Source organism: Larus michahellis, chromosome 4, assembly GCF_964199755.1.
Source record: "Larus michahellis chromosome 4, bLarMic1.1, whole genome shotgun sequence".
NCBI classification, from domain to species: domain Eukaryota; kingdom Metazoa; phylum Chordata; class Aves; order Charadriiformes; family Laridae; genus Larus; species Larus michahellis.
In genome coordinates this window covers 51,040,671-51,059,519 of record NC_133899.1, presented here as the reverse complement: position 1 = coordinate 51,059,519, position 18,849 = coordinate 51,040,671, and the positions used below count along the sequence as shown (strand labels likewise).

Genomic DNA, 18,849 nt, shown 5'->3' with positions numbered 1-18,849 from the left:
CACTGCTGGACCTGTTACTCAGGAATAAAGAAGAACCGGTCACGTGTGAAGGCTGCAGTGGTTATGAGACAATGGGTTAAGACCAAAGGGAAGAGAGGAAAGTGAGAAGCATAGGGATATTGCACTTGAGCAGACCGAATGCGTGAGATCCTGTGGCCGGCTACTCTAAAGTTTACAAGAGCTGAGGATATTTTTCTATATTTCTGTTGGTAGAATAGAATTAGCAAAAAAGTGATGTACTTCTATGGACTCTCAGTAGTACCAGTCTGTTTTGGGAAGTGAATCTCCAGTTTTAGAAAAGTTTTAAAAAGCTACAAAGTCTGCTGCCAAAATTTGGATCAGAATCTCTCTGTCACGTGGCATAAATTGCACGTGCAACATAAATAGGAAAAAATTTAAAACATACTGTCTAAACTGATTTTGCTGCTTTTTTATTGATTGAAAGAATTGATGTAATTCAAGTAGCATTATTAGCTGTGATATCATTTGAATATGATGATACGATGTTAAGTGGTTTTGATAACACTGTACATTTTAATGTTTGAAAGTCTTTTACTATAATAGCATATTCTATGAATAGTCTAACTTTTTTTCTATAGCAGTAGGTATAATTTAAAACTTTACATTATTACCACACAAGATTTTAGCAAAAGCAGTATTATAAGAAACTTTTTGATATATATGTAAGAATATAAATGTCATAACCATTAAAACATAATGACCACTAATGAATTAATGTCACCAAAACTGAGATGTATTTGATACCCTATGAGTGGCTTGATCTCTGCCATAGTTAAAATTGCTTCAAGTCCCAAGCTACACTGTGAGTCCTCCAAGCCATTTTTCTTTCATCTTTATGTAAGTTAACATTTTGTAAAAGATACATGGAAACTCATTTTTAAAAGCGTTATCATTCTGCATTTTTTAAAATACATACTGTAATAGATTTTGATGCTTCAGCTGAGGAGTATATTTCTGATTTTACTGGTTGACAGGATCACAAGCTTGCTCTGTGTAATGAAACTAAATTTAAAAAGGAGTATTCTGCTTCAATCATAAGTGAAAAAAGATCAGTGAATGCAGAAGATCATTGAAAGTAGCAGGCCTGTACTATAGCTGCAAGTTATTAAATCAACATAATTTCATTGCTGTTTGCAGAGTGGCTTGATGCACCTTTGTTAGAGGTAGATGTCAAGCTTATAATACTAGTGATTAGTATTAGTTTTTAGTGTCCATGGGAAAACCTGCCTTTGAATGAGAAGCCTGGTGCTAGAGGGAATAGGAAATATATCAATAGATGGGAAGAGTAATACATATAGAGACACTGAGACTAGAAACTAAACCCAGCATAAAATAGAATGGACAACACATGACAAGTAGAAGTTGAAATAATGGCACAAATTGTACTTGAGATCTCAAGCGTTTCTTGCATGCCAGGGTTTATAACATGTTTTTTTTTTTTTTTTCCAAATAACAGCTTCACAGAAGTGCCAGCAAAAGAGTTTTCTCGGATCAAATATGAGAAAAAACTTCTTTACGGTGAGGGTGACAGAGCACTGGAACAGGCTGCCCAGGGAGGTTGTGGGGTCCCCTTCTCTGGCGACTTTCTAGACCCGCCTGGATGCAGTCCTGAGTAATGTGCTCTAGGCAATCCTGCTTTAGCAGGGGAGTTGGACTAGATGATCTCTAGAGGTCCCTTCCAACTCTGAAAAATTCTGTGATTCCGAGTTGAAATGGTTCACTTTCGGTTGTCGTTCCCACAACAGTAAGTTATTCAACAGTTTTAGGGTTGGAGCTTCTTTTAAGTAACTGACAAAAGATTATGCACAAAAAATTAATTCAAATTGCAGCTCATCAATTCAGATCATTTGAATTTATGATGTTACAGGAAGCAGAATTTCTCTGTCCTCTCTCCATCTTCCCAAACACGTATGAACGTAAAATTCTGGAGCAGACTAAAGATCTGTATTCAACAGTGATCACAAGTGGGTGCCTAAGGAAAAGTATAGTCACAGAGAAAATATACCTGATACTTCCTCTAGTACTTTTCCATTTTCTATTAAGGGGTTTCCTGAGCTGAATGTGCTTAATATGTATTTTCAGTAACCTGTAATAGTTTTCTTTTCCGTATAGTTGTCAAGTGTCCTCTTGAACCATTGAAAACCTTTATCATTCACGGTATCCATTGGCAAGAAGATGCAGAGGTTAGCTACTAATTCATGAACAACTCCTTTCTCATGTTTGTTTTGAGCCTGGCTCCTGCTAACCTCTCTTGATTGAATTTATTGAATGAGATCGTGAATAGTTGATTCCTAGTCAACCTCCCTGTGCCCCTAGTGATTTTGTAGACCTCTATCAAATACCCCTCTCTACTTCCCATCATGTCTTTAAAAAATTGGCATTCATTCTTTATTTGTGTGGGAATTATTCTGTGTCTCAGATGATCTTGTTCCAATTTCTGAACCTTTTTATTTTTATTTTGTTAGAGATAGGAAGGAGTAGAATTGCATACAATACTCAAGGTATCAGTGAACCATGGACATATACATGATCTTCATGTTGTTATCTGCTTTGTCTGAATTCCTAACATTTGAGGTTTTGTGGGATTTTTGTGACTGCTATTTAGCATTGAGTTATCATCTTTTGTAAATGTATATCATAGTACCAAGACCTTATTCTTCTTTGCAAATAGTTTCTCATATTTTTAAATGAGAAGTTAGGATAATTTTTCTGATGTACTTAATTTTACATTTATCTACACAGAATCTCATCTAGTATTTTATTGCCTGCTTATGCAGTACCATAAAGTCACCCAGCAATTCCTCACAGTTGTTCCTTATCTTTTCTTTATTTCTGCTTTTTAAAAACCAAGTTGCATGTTATTGTAAGCCAACTTTTGTTACCTTAGTTCTCACCCTGTTTTTCAGGTTATCTATGAAAACCTTAAACTGCATGGATCATATTCTGCTTCTTGCAGAACTCTACTTGTAGCCTCTTCCCACGGTGAAATGGCTGTTTAGTCCTCTGTTTCCTGCCTTTTAGCCAGTTATTTTTTTCTGTAAAGGACTTGTCCTTTTATGCCGTATCTGTTTGTCTTTTTTTAAAAAGACTTTGCCAAATACATTTTAGGAATTCAAATAGACTTAATTTGGATCATTCTTACCTATGTGACTGACTGCCTCTCTTAAGAACTCTGAGATTTGGAAGATGGCAGTTTGTTTTATCAAAACCATGTTATCTTCTCAACTTTATCACTTTTATTCAAACATTCAGTATCAATTCATTACAATTTCTACTAATTTGCTGGGTACAAATATTGGATTTCCAGGCCTGAAGCTTATTGGATGTCCTATGTAACTCTTTTTAAAAATTGGCAATATATTCACCATACTGCAATTTTTATGTGCCAGTGCAGGTATAAACGAGAGGTTATGTACAATCATAAATAGATCAGCTATTTAATTCTTACATTTCTTTTAAATCCAGCTAAATATCATCTGACACTGGTGACATTACTTTTTAACTTTGTTTTACTTATTCCCTATTCCTTTCTTCAGTCACTTCAGTATAAGGCAAATTTTCTGATGTGTTTCAAAAAGAAGTGTTTCTTTCTGGGTATTTTCTTGGGTTTTTTTTCCACTGTCAACACAGATGCAAAAAATCACTGAGCATCTCTCTTGCAGTCTTACATTCTTTGAATACGCCTGTTATACCCTGACCATTTATTGGTCCTACTTATTCTCTGGTAAGCTTTCTATTCCCATTGTCTGAAGAAAGATTTATTATTAGTTTTAATGTATTTTATTTTTCTTCCTCAGTCTATTTTGCTTTGTCCTTGTTGTGCTTTTGCACTTGCTGTAATTTACCTTTTATTACTTGCTTTTTTTCTACTTAGAAATTCTCTTTACCTGCTGTTCATTCCTGTTGGCTTCCTTTTGACCTTTTTCAAGTCTTTCTTAACATGTATTTTGTGCTTTGCTTTCTACTTGGTCTATGTTAGAGATGCTACTTGGTTTGCAAGACCAAGTCAGGCAGTATCTCTAAAAAATGTGACCCTGAATTATGTCACATGCTGAATGATGATCTTTTGAAGAAGGATTGTGTTTAGATATCCAAGGAATCCATTCCACATTTGAAAGCAGAGCCATTAATGATCCAGATGGAAGATCATGAGTCAGGTTTTCTATATGTGAATAATTTGGATAAAAAATATATTTTTTTTTTTAATGGAACCTGAATTTAAAACGTAAATGTTGAGCTTGATAGCCTAAAAAGTGTAGTGCTCTGTGGTGTAGTGTGTATTCACAGATGATCTAGAAAAGATGCAAATACTGAAGTTATGAGGTCTGGTGATACAAGGGTATTAAAATTGGTAAAGATGAAGACAGGGAAGAGCTGGAGAAAGACCTTGCAACTTTGTCTGAGGTAGTGATAAATGAAAATTATCATAAAGCACTTAGTTGAGGGAAAAATAATTTTAAAATTTACCCAGTGATGAGCTTACTTCTATAGAATGAGGTCTTGTAGGTTCTCTCTAAAATAGCAGGTCAGTGCCTAATAACCATGCTGGTTTCCAAGTTTCAGAGGGGATGTAGTAGAACTGGAAAAAAACAAATGGTGATCAAAATAGTGGAAAAACTAAATAGGCGAAGAGATAAATGAAGGGGCATGTAGTTAGCAGCATATTCCCTGTGTAGGACTAAGAGGTGACAGGGAGCAACTGTAAACTCTACCTTCCAGTACAAGACTTAGTGAACTTCAACTGTAACTAGCAGAAGATAAATTGGAAACGGACGTGCTTCTTCCCATAGCATGGAATTAAGTTATGATTTACTTGCAGTAGAGTGTTATGGATGCTGAAACCTTTCCTGGGTTCAGAAAAGATCTGATGAACTCGGAAACGAAAAATCTTTGATGCTGTCTTTGGCTCAAAGTGTTTTGTGTCCCAGCTCGCTATATCCTCAGAAAATACTCTGGGAAAGTGTGATTATATGCTTTCTGTGTCCTTATATTCTTCCCTAGACGTCTGCTGCTGGCAGTAGTCAGACAGGAGACTGGGCTAGGTGGATCTTTGATCTAACGCAGCCTGTCTGGTCTTGTGATTAGCTGTCCATGCTATCTACTTTTCTACTGTCTAACCTAATTTTTTTCTGCTGCAAATTAAGTTGATATTTTTGGATTTGTCCCAACTTTAAATGCCTTTGCCAAAGTTCCGTTTCAGTTTTTAATACCTGTCTCCCTTTTCAAACCTTGAAGGACTTCCAGTTAGGAGCTCAAGTTTCAGTCACTGTTGCTTGTAGCTACCTTCAACTACAGCTACAAAGTGCGTGCTCTGGCCAAGTCATGCTGTTGACTCTCACCCCGGTACCTTGGAAGTTCCCAGCATGAATGTGTTTTAGGGGCAGACTGGTCAGGCAGTCACAGATGAGCTACATATCTCCTTTGTTTTTCTGGAATGTGCTTCTAGATTCAACGTTGCCTGAGCCCATCAGATCATTGTGGAATATCCTGGGAACAAGAGAGGCTCCATGGCACTGTAGAGGGCCCCTCTGAAGCCAGCTCAGACTGAGGATAAAGTAATGACTCATGCTGTTCTGTTGGCACTAGCTTGTTATGTGTTTATTTTAGCTGCCTTAGTGCCACTTTTCTTCAGTATAGCCAAGCACCGAGCCATTTCCCACCTCTCAAGTCATTTGGCAGTTCATAAGGGCTCACTTCACATGGCTGTCCCCTACTCGCTGGTCCTAGGGATGCTGAGATCAGTGCTGAGTTTGTCTTGGCGTGAGGGTCAGCACAGGGTCTCTGTGGTTTTTCATCTTTTTGTGCCTGACTTCTAGTGCTGTTGACCTACTACTGGAAAGTACAATCCTCCTTGAATATACTGAAGAGTCTTCTGCATAAACCATAATGGGATGGTACGTCTTTCCTCCTTAACTCTTTCAGGGATTGCTGCATTGTGTGGGAGGGTGGCTGTGCATTCCCCTCTCTGAGGAGGCCAAAGCCTGTCAGAGTTTGGTAGATCTCCTGCACTGCGTGGGCTCACTCAGATTCCATCTTCCTGTCAGATAGGCTCTTTTGGAGTCACCTTGCTTGGTGCAGCAATTACTGACCTCATTTCGCATATTGGCAAAAAGGAGAGCTACTGTCTTCGGGTATTTAAGGAGATGGAATACCTGTGTGTGCACAGCCAGCGCCCTCTCTTCATCGCAATACAGCTGCAGATTTAGAGTTACATGCCCTTAAGATAAAGATGCTAAGAGATTAGGCATTACAGATTAAAAAGAGATTATTCCTCTGTTTTTCTCCTGTTCTGCTTAGCAAACTGTCAGGCCTTATTCACCGTGTTTTTTGTGATGTGCTTTCTCAACTGACATATCAAGGGAATTCTCAGCTTTTGTTAGTGAGGTCCAGATCACTTCATGCGTGGTGCTGCAGCCAGGGCACAGTACAATGAGTATAGTCTTGTGGTCTGTCAGCTGGGCTGCTTGTCTGCCACTGGCAGCCTTCTTGATCATTTGATCACTGTCAGTGCAGACAGCATTCTGCTATGCGCATGTCATCTATCTGATCATCTCAGCGAAGTTTCTCTGCTGATTTTTTGTTTTGTTTTGTATTTTCAAAAAAGTTAAGTGTTATTCCCATTTATATTTAGAGGTTACCCTGAATTTTACTTGATTGGATTAAGCATTCAGAAATTAATAGCAGTTAGTTGTATAGATGCCCTTGCATCATTCTTGCACGGTCCTTAGCCGCAGCTTTCCTCCTCTATAAATCACTGTGTATCTGCTGCCAAAAGTTGTGTAGGCTTTGGAAGAAATTCCTAAGAGTAGTGTAGTTTGCCTTCTTGCCTTCTGTAGTTGTGTGTTATACGCATGGGTTATGTGTTTTCCTTACTGAAAAAATTGATTTATCAAATAATAAAAATAGATAGTACTAGTGGAAAGGGTAATACTTACGAGTGTCTTAAAGGATCAATTTATATTAGTCCTTGGTATATAAAGTTAGTGACATTGATGGTAGTCTATTAATACTCTAAGTGTATTCTAAGAAGAGAGCTGACTATTCCAACATTTCAAAAAACTGGAAACAAAGATTTTTATTTTGCTGATAAATCCAAACTATGAATAGTTTGGTATTATATTACTATGTCGTTATTTAAAGTATCTTGTTTGACTTCAAGCTGTCTTCATATCAGTGTTCGAAACCACACTTTGCTATCACTTAACTCTTCTGCAATGAAAATTTTACAAGGATCTTGAAAAATAATTATTGTAACAATGCAATTGTTACAACAGGTAATTGCAGAACTAACTTTCCATTTGCGGGCTTGAAAATATTTTTCACTTCGTGTAAGCAATCAGAGAACTAGTTTCTTTGAAGAAGACTTTCATGACAGGTAAAACAAATTATTGTAATAGCAAAAAACCTCTCTTCTAATTTCATTTAGGTTTGTTGTAAATATCAAAACAGTTATAGCTAATCTAAGACACAGAAATACATTTTTTTTTTTTTAAACAAATGACACTTTTAGGGTTTTAAAATTAATTTTGGAGTAATTAATAGGGTTTCACAAGCCTTTTTTTCTTATTTGGAGTTCACTCTGAGTTGTGGAAAAAAAATTGAGAATAATACAGTGTTATTTGAAATGAAATTAACCTCTCCAAAGGGTTGGGTTTCCATATTAGTCTTGAAGGCTCTACACCTGAGGTGGTAGTTCAGCAACTAGCTTGAGTTGAAAGCACCACAGTAATCCAGCCTTTCCCTGTCCCCCCCCAGCTAACTTTCATTCTTTCTTTTGTTCTGACAGAAGTCTTTGTGCAATTGTGTGACAGATCAAATTAGGAAATTAACTCAGTCAGCACAAAAGTACCATGGCGAAAATATAACGGATTAAACAGAGTTTTTGTTTTATGGCTCATTCTAATTCTCCCTGACCATAAATTTCCCTGACCATAAAATTTGTAGGTAATAAATTACATGCCGTGTTTCTCATAGGAGCCACAACCCTATAGTCTTTCCCTGTCATGCACATACCCAGGTGCTCCCCTTTCTTTATGGCAAGATATCAAGTACCTTTTATCTCAGTTGATCTAATCAAGAAACATTATGAAGTTTACTTCAGTGCAATTGCTTTCAAGTTCAATTTAATTTTAAAGTTACTTATTCTATTTTTGACTTGAAGAAGAGTTTGCGTGCCTAGAACTTGTATGTTTTTGTCACCTCTATCTGTTGGTTTAGTAAAAGATAATACACTCCTTCCATAAACTTTGCCTTACTTGGGATTTCGTAACATTTTGGTGCTGAATTCTCTTGCAAACTGGAAATAGTGTGGTAGCTTGAAATATGTGTTTTTAAAATAAGACTGTTATCTTGAAACTAAATGTTATATTTTTACCTCTGTCTTCAAACTGAGAAAATACTGCCGCTTTTGTAATAACAACATAGCTGTAAGTGCAGAAGTTGCCAGAAGGAAATCTAGACTCTTTGGCAATAGCACACAAGACAGTTGGGAGCTTTTCACACCTGGAATCTGTAAGTGGTGATGAGTATTTTGGCACCCACGAGCTTGAGATAGGAAAACCTAAAATGGCATTGGTTTATGTGTTGAATTTTTTAAAAGACTTTCTTCACAACCAGTATGGTTGGAAATTTAGGTCAAGGTCTTAAATTTAGTTTAGTCATTGACATGCTGAATGATGATTTTTAGGACTCCAGCTTCAATGAATGTATTTAGAAAATATTCAGATTGTAAGTATAGGATAACTTTCTAGTTTGGATGTTCAAATAAACACGCTTAAAACATTCTGGCCTTAGAATTTACGATTTGAACATGCTTCTTAGCCTGTGTAAGAAAGTGGACTTTACCATAAATGTGGTGCAATTAGGGCCTTTGAACTCTTCCTGCCCTGATTTTCTCTTTATGCTGACTTATTAAACTTTTCTTCGTTCCTTTAAATTCTTCTACTCAAAAGTAGAAAGTACAGAAGTGGAAAGCAACTTTGGTGGATTCAATTAATTTAGTAGTTTCTTAAATGAACTGAAGGCAAGCAAACAGAGCTCCTAATAAGCATAGAGAGTTCCTAATAGCAAGAAGTTGCTATTATTCCACAGGGGAGGCAACAGGACACGTACTTTTCCTTTCTGTGGAACAGAAGTAATCTTGTGTCCTTACTTACTTTGTCCTGAAACTTACAGTACCTCCATTCAGCCAAAATTGTCTGTGCTACTTTTTCAACCTTAGATCTGGATTTCAACATCTACAAAGGTTGGTAAGCAGAGATTGTCTTCAGTTTAGGTCCATCTCTAAAGAAATTATACACACACACACACATGAATTACATAAACCAGTGGTCTTTTCTTGCTGAACTAGAATCAGCTTTTACAAAACTGACTTTTTTTTTTTCCTGGAACTTTTGCACGGTTGTTTTCTAATAGCATGTAATCTTTTAGTACGCTTGGTTGTGGTAAATTAAAGAAGTCTTTTGCAGGGGTGATATGTAGTTTAAAAAAGTGGATAGAAGATTTTTAAATAATAGATGCTGTTTCTTCAATATTAAATTCTGGATATAAGCACTAACCCACCTTTACCTGTTCTTGTATTATACTGTGTACAGTTCCCAGGGAAAGGCTTATGTTATGGAACAAAATCAGTACTTATTGTGTTGTCCTAGTTATTCCATGACCTGTCACCTGGAAATAAATTTGACAGACGTCTAATTGCCTTTCATTGTGATAATTCCATTATGTTACACATTTCCTCTGATCTGATAAACTGGTCTGAGAAGGTAGCTGATGAGTTAATGAATATAGAATTTTATGAGATAGATTGCAATTAAAATGGCTATTACTTTTTTTAGGAGAATTATAAAGAAATGTTTGTTGTGCAGAAAATAACTGGACTGCTACCTATAGAACTGCACTGTTAAAGGATTCATCCGTTGAATGAATAAGGGAAAGTTTGCCCCTTGACTGTATGTCATTAACTATTCCTCTGCTTCAGTGGGATACAGAACGTGCTGGAGCTTTCTTAAATTGTTTAACAGCATTGTAGGCTGTTAAATAGCTACACTGAAAGCAACATATGTCTGTATTTCTGTAATATAAATTGGACTGTAGAATATACTTTTATGAGTCTCTTATTTATCTATGGAATTCAGAATGGGCCAAACAGTTTGAATCTCAGTCCGTCAAAATTTGCAGAAATTTCAGTTTCAATTTTGTCCTGAGCACCACCTCTGAAGAATGCATATTTATGTCTGTCCAAAAGACCTTTAAATGTAATACTCTCCGGTAATGTCTTTTTTTTTTCCACATGAGTTTGGAGAAGGCGATCATAACCTAAATTACACCTACCAGAATACATGTTTTCTGTTACTAGGTAAGGAATACTATGATATTTATCCACTGCAGTACGTTAATAACAGATTTTCAGTTATATAGTGTTGATTGTTAGAGAACGCATCAGAGCAATGAAACCCAGTCAGCTTGTGAAAAAAGGCTTTAAAGAAACCATTTTCTCAGAGCAGTGCCTGAGTATAAGCATGGAGGTGTATAAGCATCTGATACAGTTGTGATTTAGCAAAAGTTTAAAACAGCTTCAGACCTAAATTAGGGAAATAAGACTGCTATCATAAAGAAATAAAAATTTGTCTTTTCTCCAAGTTGGAATTGGTATGATTGAGTGTAATTCAGTCTGGTGTCTAACTCAATGTTGCTGCCCATACCACAAGAAGTATGTGGAGCAAGGAGAGGATTTTCAAAGGAGGACCACATAAAAGACCCATGGGATAAGAAGGAAGGCTTAAAGCTTAATTTATTAATTTAGAGGAGGTAAGTAAATGTGTTTAGGTGCTTAAATGAGGGATAATTACTGGGAATGGAATTTGGTTTCCAAAATGGTAACAAAGTTCTGTGGTAAGAAACTAAAATTAGGCAGATTAAACCTTGAAACAAAGCAAGTTATGCTTACTGCAACATGAGGGAAGGGACGTAGTGGAACCAGTGAAGATAGGGGACTCTTCATCATTTGGACTCTGACATATTAGCGTCTGCTAATTCACTGAAGGGCGTGAAGTTATGTGGCCTGGTAGGTAAAAGTTTGAGCTAATTTCAAGCTTTCTGGCCTTGAAAATTGTGACTGAATCCTCCTGCTGTTTTATTTGGTGTCTTGAAGAAAATAGGATTCTTCAAATTAACCTCAGTGTGTTTGTAAAACTTGCATTTTTCAAGTAAAATAGTGCTTGCAGGAGGTTTTTAGCACCTTGCCTTCAGGGGCTCAGGAGAGAACTTTTGCCTCCCGTGCATGATGGTTTAATAAGTCCTGCGGTTTTGCTGCTTTGAGTACCGGTGACTGATAATATAGAATAGATTTTATTGTTTTGTAATGAAATAAGATGACAAGAGATTTAACAAGGAATTAGGATTTATGGGAATAAGACTGAAGAATTGTGTATAAATGAAGAATATTCGTTACCCTGCCGTGCAGATGTTATCTACAGTAATGCGGTACTTCTATGATAATTCTTAAAGTATGGGATGGTTCTGTGGATATATGTATTGTACTGTTGCATTCTGGGCCAGTTACTGATGCTCTCTTAGTATGGTTAAGAATCCATGAATGAATAGCTCTCAAAAATGTTTGTCAGAGCTGTGACTAAAAATTGTAATTTGAAATGTATTTAAAATAAAAGTATCCAATCAGGTATCAGATCAAGGCCGATAGCAATATTAACAAAAAACTCTAAACCCACTGATGTCGTATCTTTGCTGTAATAAAGCATCTACTTTTCCTGCAGGTGATGGATTTTGCTCATGTTTGAAAGATTTAGCAAAAATCATACGTGCCAATTTTAGATTTTGCTCTGGTGAGATGAATACTTTCTCTATTGCTGTTTTTTTAAGGAGGTGTCAGAAAAAAACCCCACCCTTGAAGTCCCAGTATAGGAGTAAACATATTACTTAGTGAAGACCACCACTCACTTTGATGTAACTGGCGAGTGGTGGAAGGGGAAACTAAGATTTGAGCAAACGGGAAAATCACTGTATGTGTTGTAAGCATGTAACTTTGGAAATAGACCTTTTTCCCTTCATTAGTGCCATTTACTTTTCTCTTTGATTTACTTAGTACCTGACTGTGTTATGATAATTCTGTTAGAAAGGCCAGTAATTATGGTCAGTAGTTAGGAATGTTGAGGGTGTTCATGAAAATAACTGTAGTTCTTTTTAGAATTTTGTCCTTATCTGCAGGGGAGAATTTACCAGCACCAGTAGAATTTAAATTGGTTTAGTTCAACTTGATTAAATTGCAGGCTGGATGTGTTTCTCAGAATATGCAATCTTAATTTGGTTTCCTTTAATTTGTTTGAATTAAACCAATTCAGGCTACATATTCTGAATGAACACTCTTTTACAGGGGTGTAATCCACTCTAATTTGGTATAAATTTAGATCTTCAACTAATCCAGAGTAATTTTTCTCCAGAGGGGTCTGTTTTGTTTGGAGTTGGTTTAAATGTCAGAATTTACAATTGAAGCAAGAAAGGCATAAATGAAATGCAAAAAATAAATATGAAAGAATATGAAAAAATCCCACAGTTACTGTCATGTCAAACAAACATCAATCTCAAAAGCCAGGTCATTTAAGCAGCAGGTTGTTTTTTAAAAAGCATAATTTAGTCCCAATAGTAAACTTGGCATTTGTCCACATGGAAGGGCATACCGTTAATTTAAATCAGAATTGTTGTACCAATTTTGCATACAATTCGTGTTGATTCAGGGAGAAAAGATCCTTTACCTTTTAGCTTATGCTGTTTTGGAAGTGATAGAAATGAACCCAAAGCAAAAACACTTTAGAAGAGTCTTATTATTGGATAAGACTGTTTGTACAAAGAGTTACACTTGGGTAATTATACCAGTGTAACAAATAAGCACAATTCTAGAAAAGCTTCAAACAAATGAAATAAGCTTTTAATTCGTTGTAGTAGTTGCTGATGGGAGCTATTATGGATGGATTAATCTCTAAAAGACAAATTTTTATATTGCTATATAAAATTTGATTTAGAGATGATTGCCTAAAGCCAGAAAATTAAAAAATTACACTGATAGAATTACCCAAGACAAGTTTTTTTTTCCCTTTAGCTATTTGTACCCTGACATAAACAAACAAAATTGTGCTTTAGACTTATTTAATCATAAGTAATCTTAGCTATGTGAAACACATAAAATGTGGAATAGTCCATATGCAGTGCAATAAATTACAATTCCGATTTAAGTATCTATTTTTAATATTGTAATTTTTTAAGTTAATATTACTTTAATCTTATTATATATTACTATTAATTACTTAACCAATTATTAGTAAATTACTAATTAGATTTTAAAAGTTGTTGTTATTAAAATTAAATTTAAAAGTAATTATGATTTACAACAATTTGAAACTGACTGCAGAATATAACTCTGACAATGTTTATGTTCATTAGTACTATTTTGAGACTGGGCTTGGAGGTTTGAGAGAGGGCAGGTGAATATACTTGAATTTCTTTATGTACTGGAAGTTGTTTGCCTAGAGTTTCAACCTAAGTCACTATGGGATAGAAACACTAGTTAAGGTGCTAGGTGAGAAACACAACACTTTTGTGTATTTCATGTTATTCTGTTAATCACTGAGATCCCATGTTCTGCTCTGTTTCTGCAGTCACTGGTTAAATGGAAGCCACTCCTGGGATCTGGATGGTTTCTGCTGGCATAGACTTTGCATAGCAGCTCCATAACGTCAGGAGGTTGCAATGAGTGGAGGAGGGGAGCAGCCTGACATCCTCAGTGTGGGAATCTTGGTCAAAGAAAGATGGAAGGTGGTGAGTATGCCTTCTTGCAACTCTTTTTATTCTTTAAAACATGTTTTTGAAAAGAAGTAGTTTGTGCTTTGAAATCTGTTTCAAAATTCTTGTGAGATGTATTTTGCTTAATACTTATGTTAAACGTTGAAAGGACTTCAAAACCACTTGTCTCTCTTATTCTACTTTAAAAAGAATTTATATTGATTTAAGGTGGGCTTTTTTCTGGTAAGGACCTAGGAAAGCTTTTAAATCCTGATTGAGTGCCTGTTCAGAGCACAACTGGAAGAGTCCTGTTAGTATAGAGAATCCAGTCAGCCAGTGATTGTCAGTCTGTTTTGGAAATCAGTCAGGCGCCCTTTTGAAGCTCATCGGATTGTGAGATTTGTTACTTCTTGTAGGAAGGTCTTTCAGGAACTTGCCGCTCTTCCAATTAGAAATTATTTTTGTTATATTTTATAGCATAGATTTATTCCTGGCTGATTTACATCCATTTGATTGTGTGCCAGTATTGGCTTTTCCATAAATAGCTCTGTTCCCTTTTGGTGTTTGTATCCTTGATTTACATCTAGAAGGAAATAGTATCCATTTGAAACTATTTTTGCTTGGAAAAACAGGCTGAGTTCTCATAGTTCCTTCTCCGTTCCCTGATCACTTTAGAATTTTTTGTTTGTGGATTTTTTTTGAGATTTAAAAAAAAGAAAGGAAGTAAAAAAAGAAAAAAAACACCCCACTTTGTAATAGAGCATTGTGGGTATCTCTGTGTGTTTTGTAGGCTGTGAATGGATGCTGAATAACTATTTCTTTGCACCATCTTTGCTTTATATTGCTCCCATATTCAGTATTTTATTTAAAACTGTGAGACTGAACATAGAAGTTAAAGATTCATAATTCATTTCAATTTTATATAAAGAAAACAATTTCAACTATCTCATGTCCTGTCCTTCATTTAAAAATGCAGGAAGCTGCTACTAGCTTTGTGTAGGAAATCTTTATATTTCCTTTTGTGTAAATAGAACCTAAACGGCTATCTTGAGGGTGTACATACTTTTAAAATAGTTTCTTGTGTTGCATCTCAATATTGCAGTTAAGTAAAAACTGAAAGCATAGTCTTGAATCTGATCAAATAGAGCAAAATAGCATTATAAATAGATAATGATATACTGATGTATTGCTATCCACAAAAGTACTCTGTTGTCTGATACGTGCAACAGTAGTCCTGTTTTCTTCAGGTTTATTTTCTTTCCTCTGTAATGAGGAATGATGATTAGATCTGTGTCTTTTGGAAAATTTTGAGAGTAGGCTGTTGTTCATCTCGTGTGATTATACATTTTAACTTGTATGTTTTCCAAATCAAGTATTACAGATAGATGACTGACAAATATTGCCTGTGGGTAACTTTTCAATTTCTTAATTTCTGTAGCAAACATTAAAGATTTCTTGATGGCATCTAAGGCCATATACTTCATTCTGAATTCAGGATTTCATGGGACAGTCTGCCAGTGGAAGAAAATAGCATGCAAACTTTAGAAATTCCTTAGTGCTTGACACGTATATATTAACCTAATAATACTTTTCTGTTAGGTTATGAAGTATTGAAGTTTTTTCCTAGTGTTCTTGAAGCAGTAGAGTACTTAAAAATTCCTTGTGTAGAAAGACGAGGTGGTATAAATCAGCAGACTTCCAAGTTTTGGTGACAGTGAGTACTGTCCCTAATTATCAGTAGTACTTCTGATTGTTCCTTGTGAACTCTCCCAATATCCTGGTTTTTTTTTTTTCCCCTATTGAAGAGTGGCAGCTCGTAGTATGATTGCCTGAGATTATTTTGTTGTAACCAGTTCAAGAAAAACAAAGTACACGTTCTGGAAGTCGTGTGAAGATTTGCAGCTGAAATTAAGTTTTCAGAATTTTGCTGTTCATGAACTTGGTCTTTGTAATCTTGAAAAAATACCTGGAATTTGTGGACATGAACATTTTAAAAAACTATGCTCAATTAAATTTAATTTTAGCCTAAATGTTCTTTAGGGTGATTCTGTTTTGAAAAGTAAGCACAGAAGAGACGTTATAAAATATTTTTTTTTTCCCCAGTGACACCCTCCCTCTCTACTGGTTTCTGTATCTATTAGCATTTGCTTTTACCCTCTGTCGATGCCTTTTCTTGTCCCTCTTTTTTGCCTTTGAAACATTTATTACAGTCCTGACTTGGAGAGACTTGATTGTAATGGTAATTGTTTTTAGGTAGGTTTATGAATGTCATTCAATATACAGTGTAAGTAAAAGTACCAAGATAAAACATTTTGGAAATTTTATGCTTTAGACTGGAAGCATACAAAGAGCTAGGAGTGGAAGAGAGAAGGGAGAGAATGAGTTTGGGATGTGCGAAGCTGAATGCAAAGAAGAGAAGCTTGAAACTAATGTACAAAATGGGAGAATGCCATGCAGTGTGTAAGCAAGGGCAAATGAGGTCCTTGTCAAGGCAAGAGCTGTCGAGCAGATATGGCAGGAGGCCAGTATGATTGAACAGACAACTCCTGTCTGAACTCAAAAGCAAAATGCAAGCAAACAGAAGGTGGAAACAAGGGCGGGTTGCCCAAGATTAGTATGGAGACATTGCCTCTGTGTTTTGGGATGAATACAGAGGAAAGCCAGAGCTCAGCTGACAGTTGAAACTGGTAGGGATGTGAAAAGCAACAAGAAAGGCTTCTATGGGGACACTGGCAGCAAGAAGATGACCAAGGAAAATATGGGCTCATTGCTGAATGCGGTGCGTGACCTGATGACAAAGGGCATGGAAAATATTTTTTTCTACAATCAGAGAGAGGTTAATTTGTGTCTGGAATTATTGACTGACGTCATTATTGGATGTATGTTAATGATTCTGGTACACTTTATCTGAGGATAGAAATTGATCTGTTTATTTTATTAGTGTGGTGGCGTGTTTGGTTTTGTTTTGGGGTTGTTTTTTTTTTTTTGCTTTAAATTTTTTTAAGCACACAAGCAGAAAAAAACCCAACCTTTCAGAGGCAGTCTTTCTTCATCTGGCTGTTTCTCAAAGCTGGTAAATGAAGTTATATGATAAACTGCTATAAGTTTGTATAGGGGTGAGGATGGCTATGTCACCTCTTTACTTTTCCCTTCTCACCCTTTTCACCATGCATTCTCACTGTCTCCACTGTGCTTGTACTATGCTGAAAATTTATGTGCTTATGCTGAAAACTACAGTCAGATCAATGTCTATGTTTAACTGTTGGAGCCCTGTTAATAGCTCAGAGCTCAGGCAAGATAATGGCATTACCGGACTAAGAAGTGAAACAGAAAAGCGCAGACTTAAAATGGCCAAATTAGTCACGAAGCTACATCTTTGAGATATATATAGATACACACAATCTTTTTTTTTTTTAATATATACATATATATATAAAATCCTGTTAAATCTTACTATTTTTCTCAATATTTAGGTGCCAGATCTCTTTCCTTTCTGTAAGGAATAACACTGTATATATTAAATACATCCGAACGTAACCAAGTTATACTGGGTATTTCATCAGACTTGAAAGGTTTCTATTTATTAGGATTCGTCATTATTTCAGAGTTAACCCTAGATTCTTAGCTGAATAGTACTTTAAACAAGTCATGTCCGAAGACACAAACTTCTTATTTAGGATTTGTGATACTCTGTACTGGAACTCATTAAGCTCTTGAAACGTGTAGGTTAAAGAGTAACAGGTTTAGGCGTGTGTTCATAGTGTGCATGTTATGCTGCTTCAGAGAAAGCATGTGGAGAAGTGGAGCCTGCATTTGCTAACAGCTAGTGTGCTACTTAGAAAGAAATGAACATGTGCATTTGCAGTTAAGAGGTGTTGCACTTGAAGCAGGTATTTAGGTGGGTTAGTTCTGTAGGTCTGAAAATGTGGTGTGCTGTCTATCCTATGCACCTTTTTAATATTGGCAATGAGTTGGCCGTAAGTGAGTAGTAATGTAGATACACTACGTATTTTTCTTATCTTAAGGCTATTGAAATAGCAGTTGCTTGCAATGGTAAAAGATCTTCGGGACAGAAAGTGCATGAAGAAATACTGATTATTGTTGTAATTGTACAGAATAAGAATTTCATGCAATATGACTTGAAAAATGCAAGTAAACATTATGTATATTTTATCTGTTACCTTCTTCCTTATTCTTAGGCTATTTTAGAAATTGTTTTTCCTACTCAGTCAGATAGCTGATTGTCTGGATTAGGAGACGTTAGATTTATTTTCAGAATCTGAAGATAGGTCAGCATATTGCTGATCTCTAGATCCCCGGAATGTTTAGATGACATTTAATATGGTGTAGTCATATAACCTTAGCAACTAGTACGTTTTCAAATGACATTTAGAAAACCATGTCAGTTCTTTCAAGGTAAAATATAGTGAAAATACAATATTGTGTCTTTCTTAGGGTAAGTTTTTTGTCTCCTTTTCTCTTTTTATCAGCTTTAGGAAGGTAGCTATAGGGGAGATCACCACATGAAAGCATTACATGAAATAACATGGATATTTTTGATACTGAAAGCCAGACAAGTCTCAGTTCTCTCTAAACATTTGAAGCAGAATGAAAATGCAACCATTAATATTTGCTCTGAATGTAGTGCAAATTAAGTAATATGCCAGGAGCATTCTTTTAATGTCTTCCTAACACAGATGAAACTTCCAGTGGTGCAAGTTTCTTTAGTATGTCTGTTAATAAGAATGGTATTGGTGAACCATAAGTACATGTGAGTAACATTTAAAATATATATTCAAAGATAATTTTAGCCATTACTTATCATTTATGATTTAGCTGTTATGTGTGAGTCACTGCATATATAGAAAATGCTGCCTCTTTTCAGTAAGTCCAAGAACTTTTATACCTTTAGTATTCAGTGTGCATATTTCTGGGGAAAAAAAAAAAAGAAAAAGATGGCATATTTTAAAAATGTGACTGTGCATTTGTATTTGAAGATCTCTGGGTAGTATGTGACTAGGGAAAGACATTATT

General features: G+C 35.7%; 1 protein-coding gene across 2 annotated transcripts in view; it reads left to right on the top strand.

The window, feature by feature from the left end:
• TTBK2 (tau tubulin kinase 2) overlaps window positions 1-18,849 on the top strand; it is a 99,037-nt gene that overhangs the window by 13,110 nt on the left and 67,078 nt on the right. For both annotated transcript variants that reach the window (XM_074584689.1, XM_074584688.1), the window contains exon 2: window positions 13,692-13,851. In XM_074584689.1, the coding sequence (XP_074440790.1) occupies window positions 13,783-13,851 (69 nt within the window). In that variant the 5' untranslated portion in view covers window positions 13,692-13,782. The remainder of the gene's footprint in view (window positions 1-13,691; window positions 13,852-18,849) is intronic.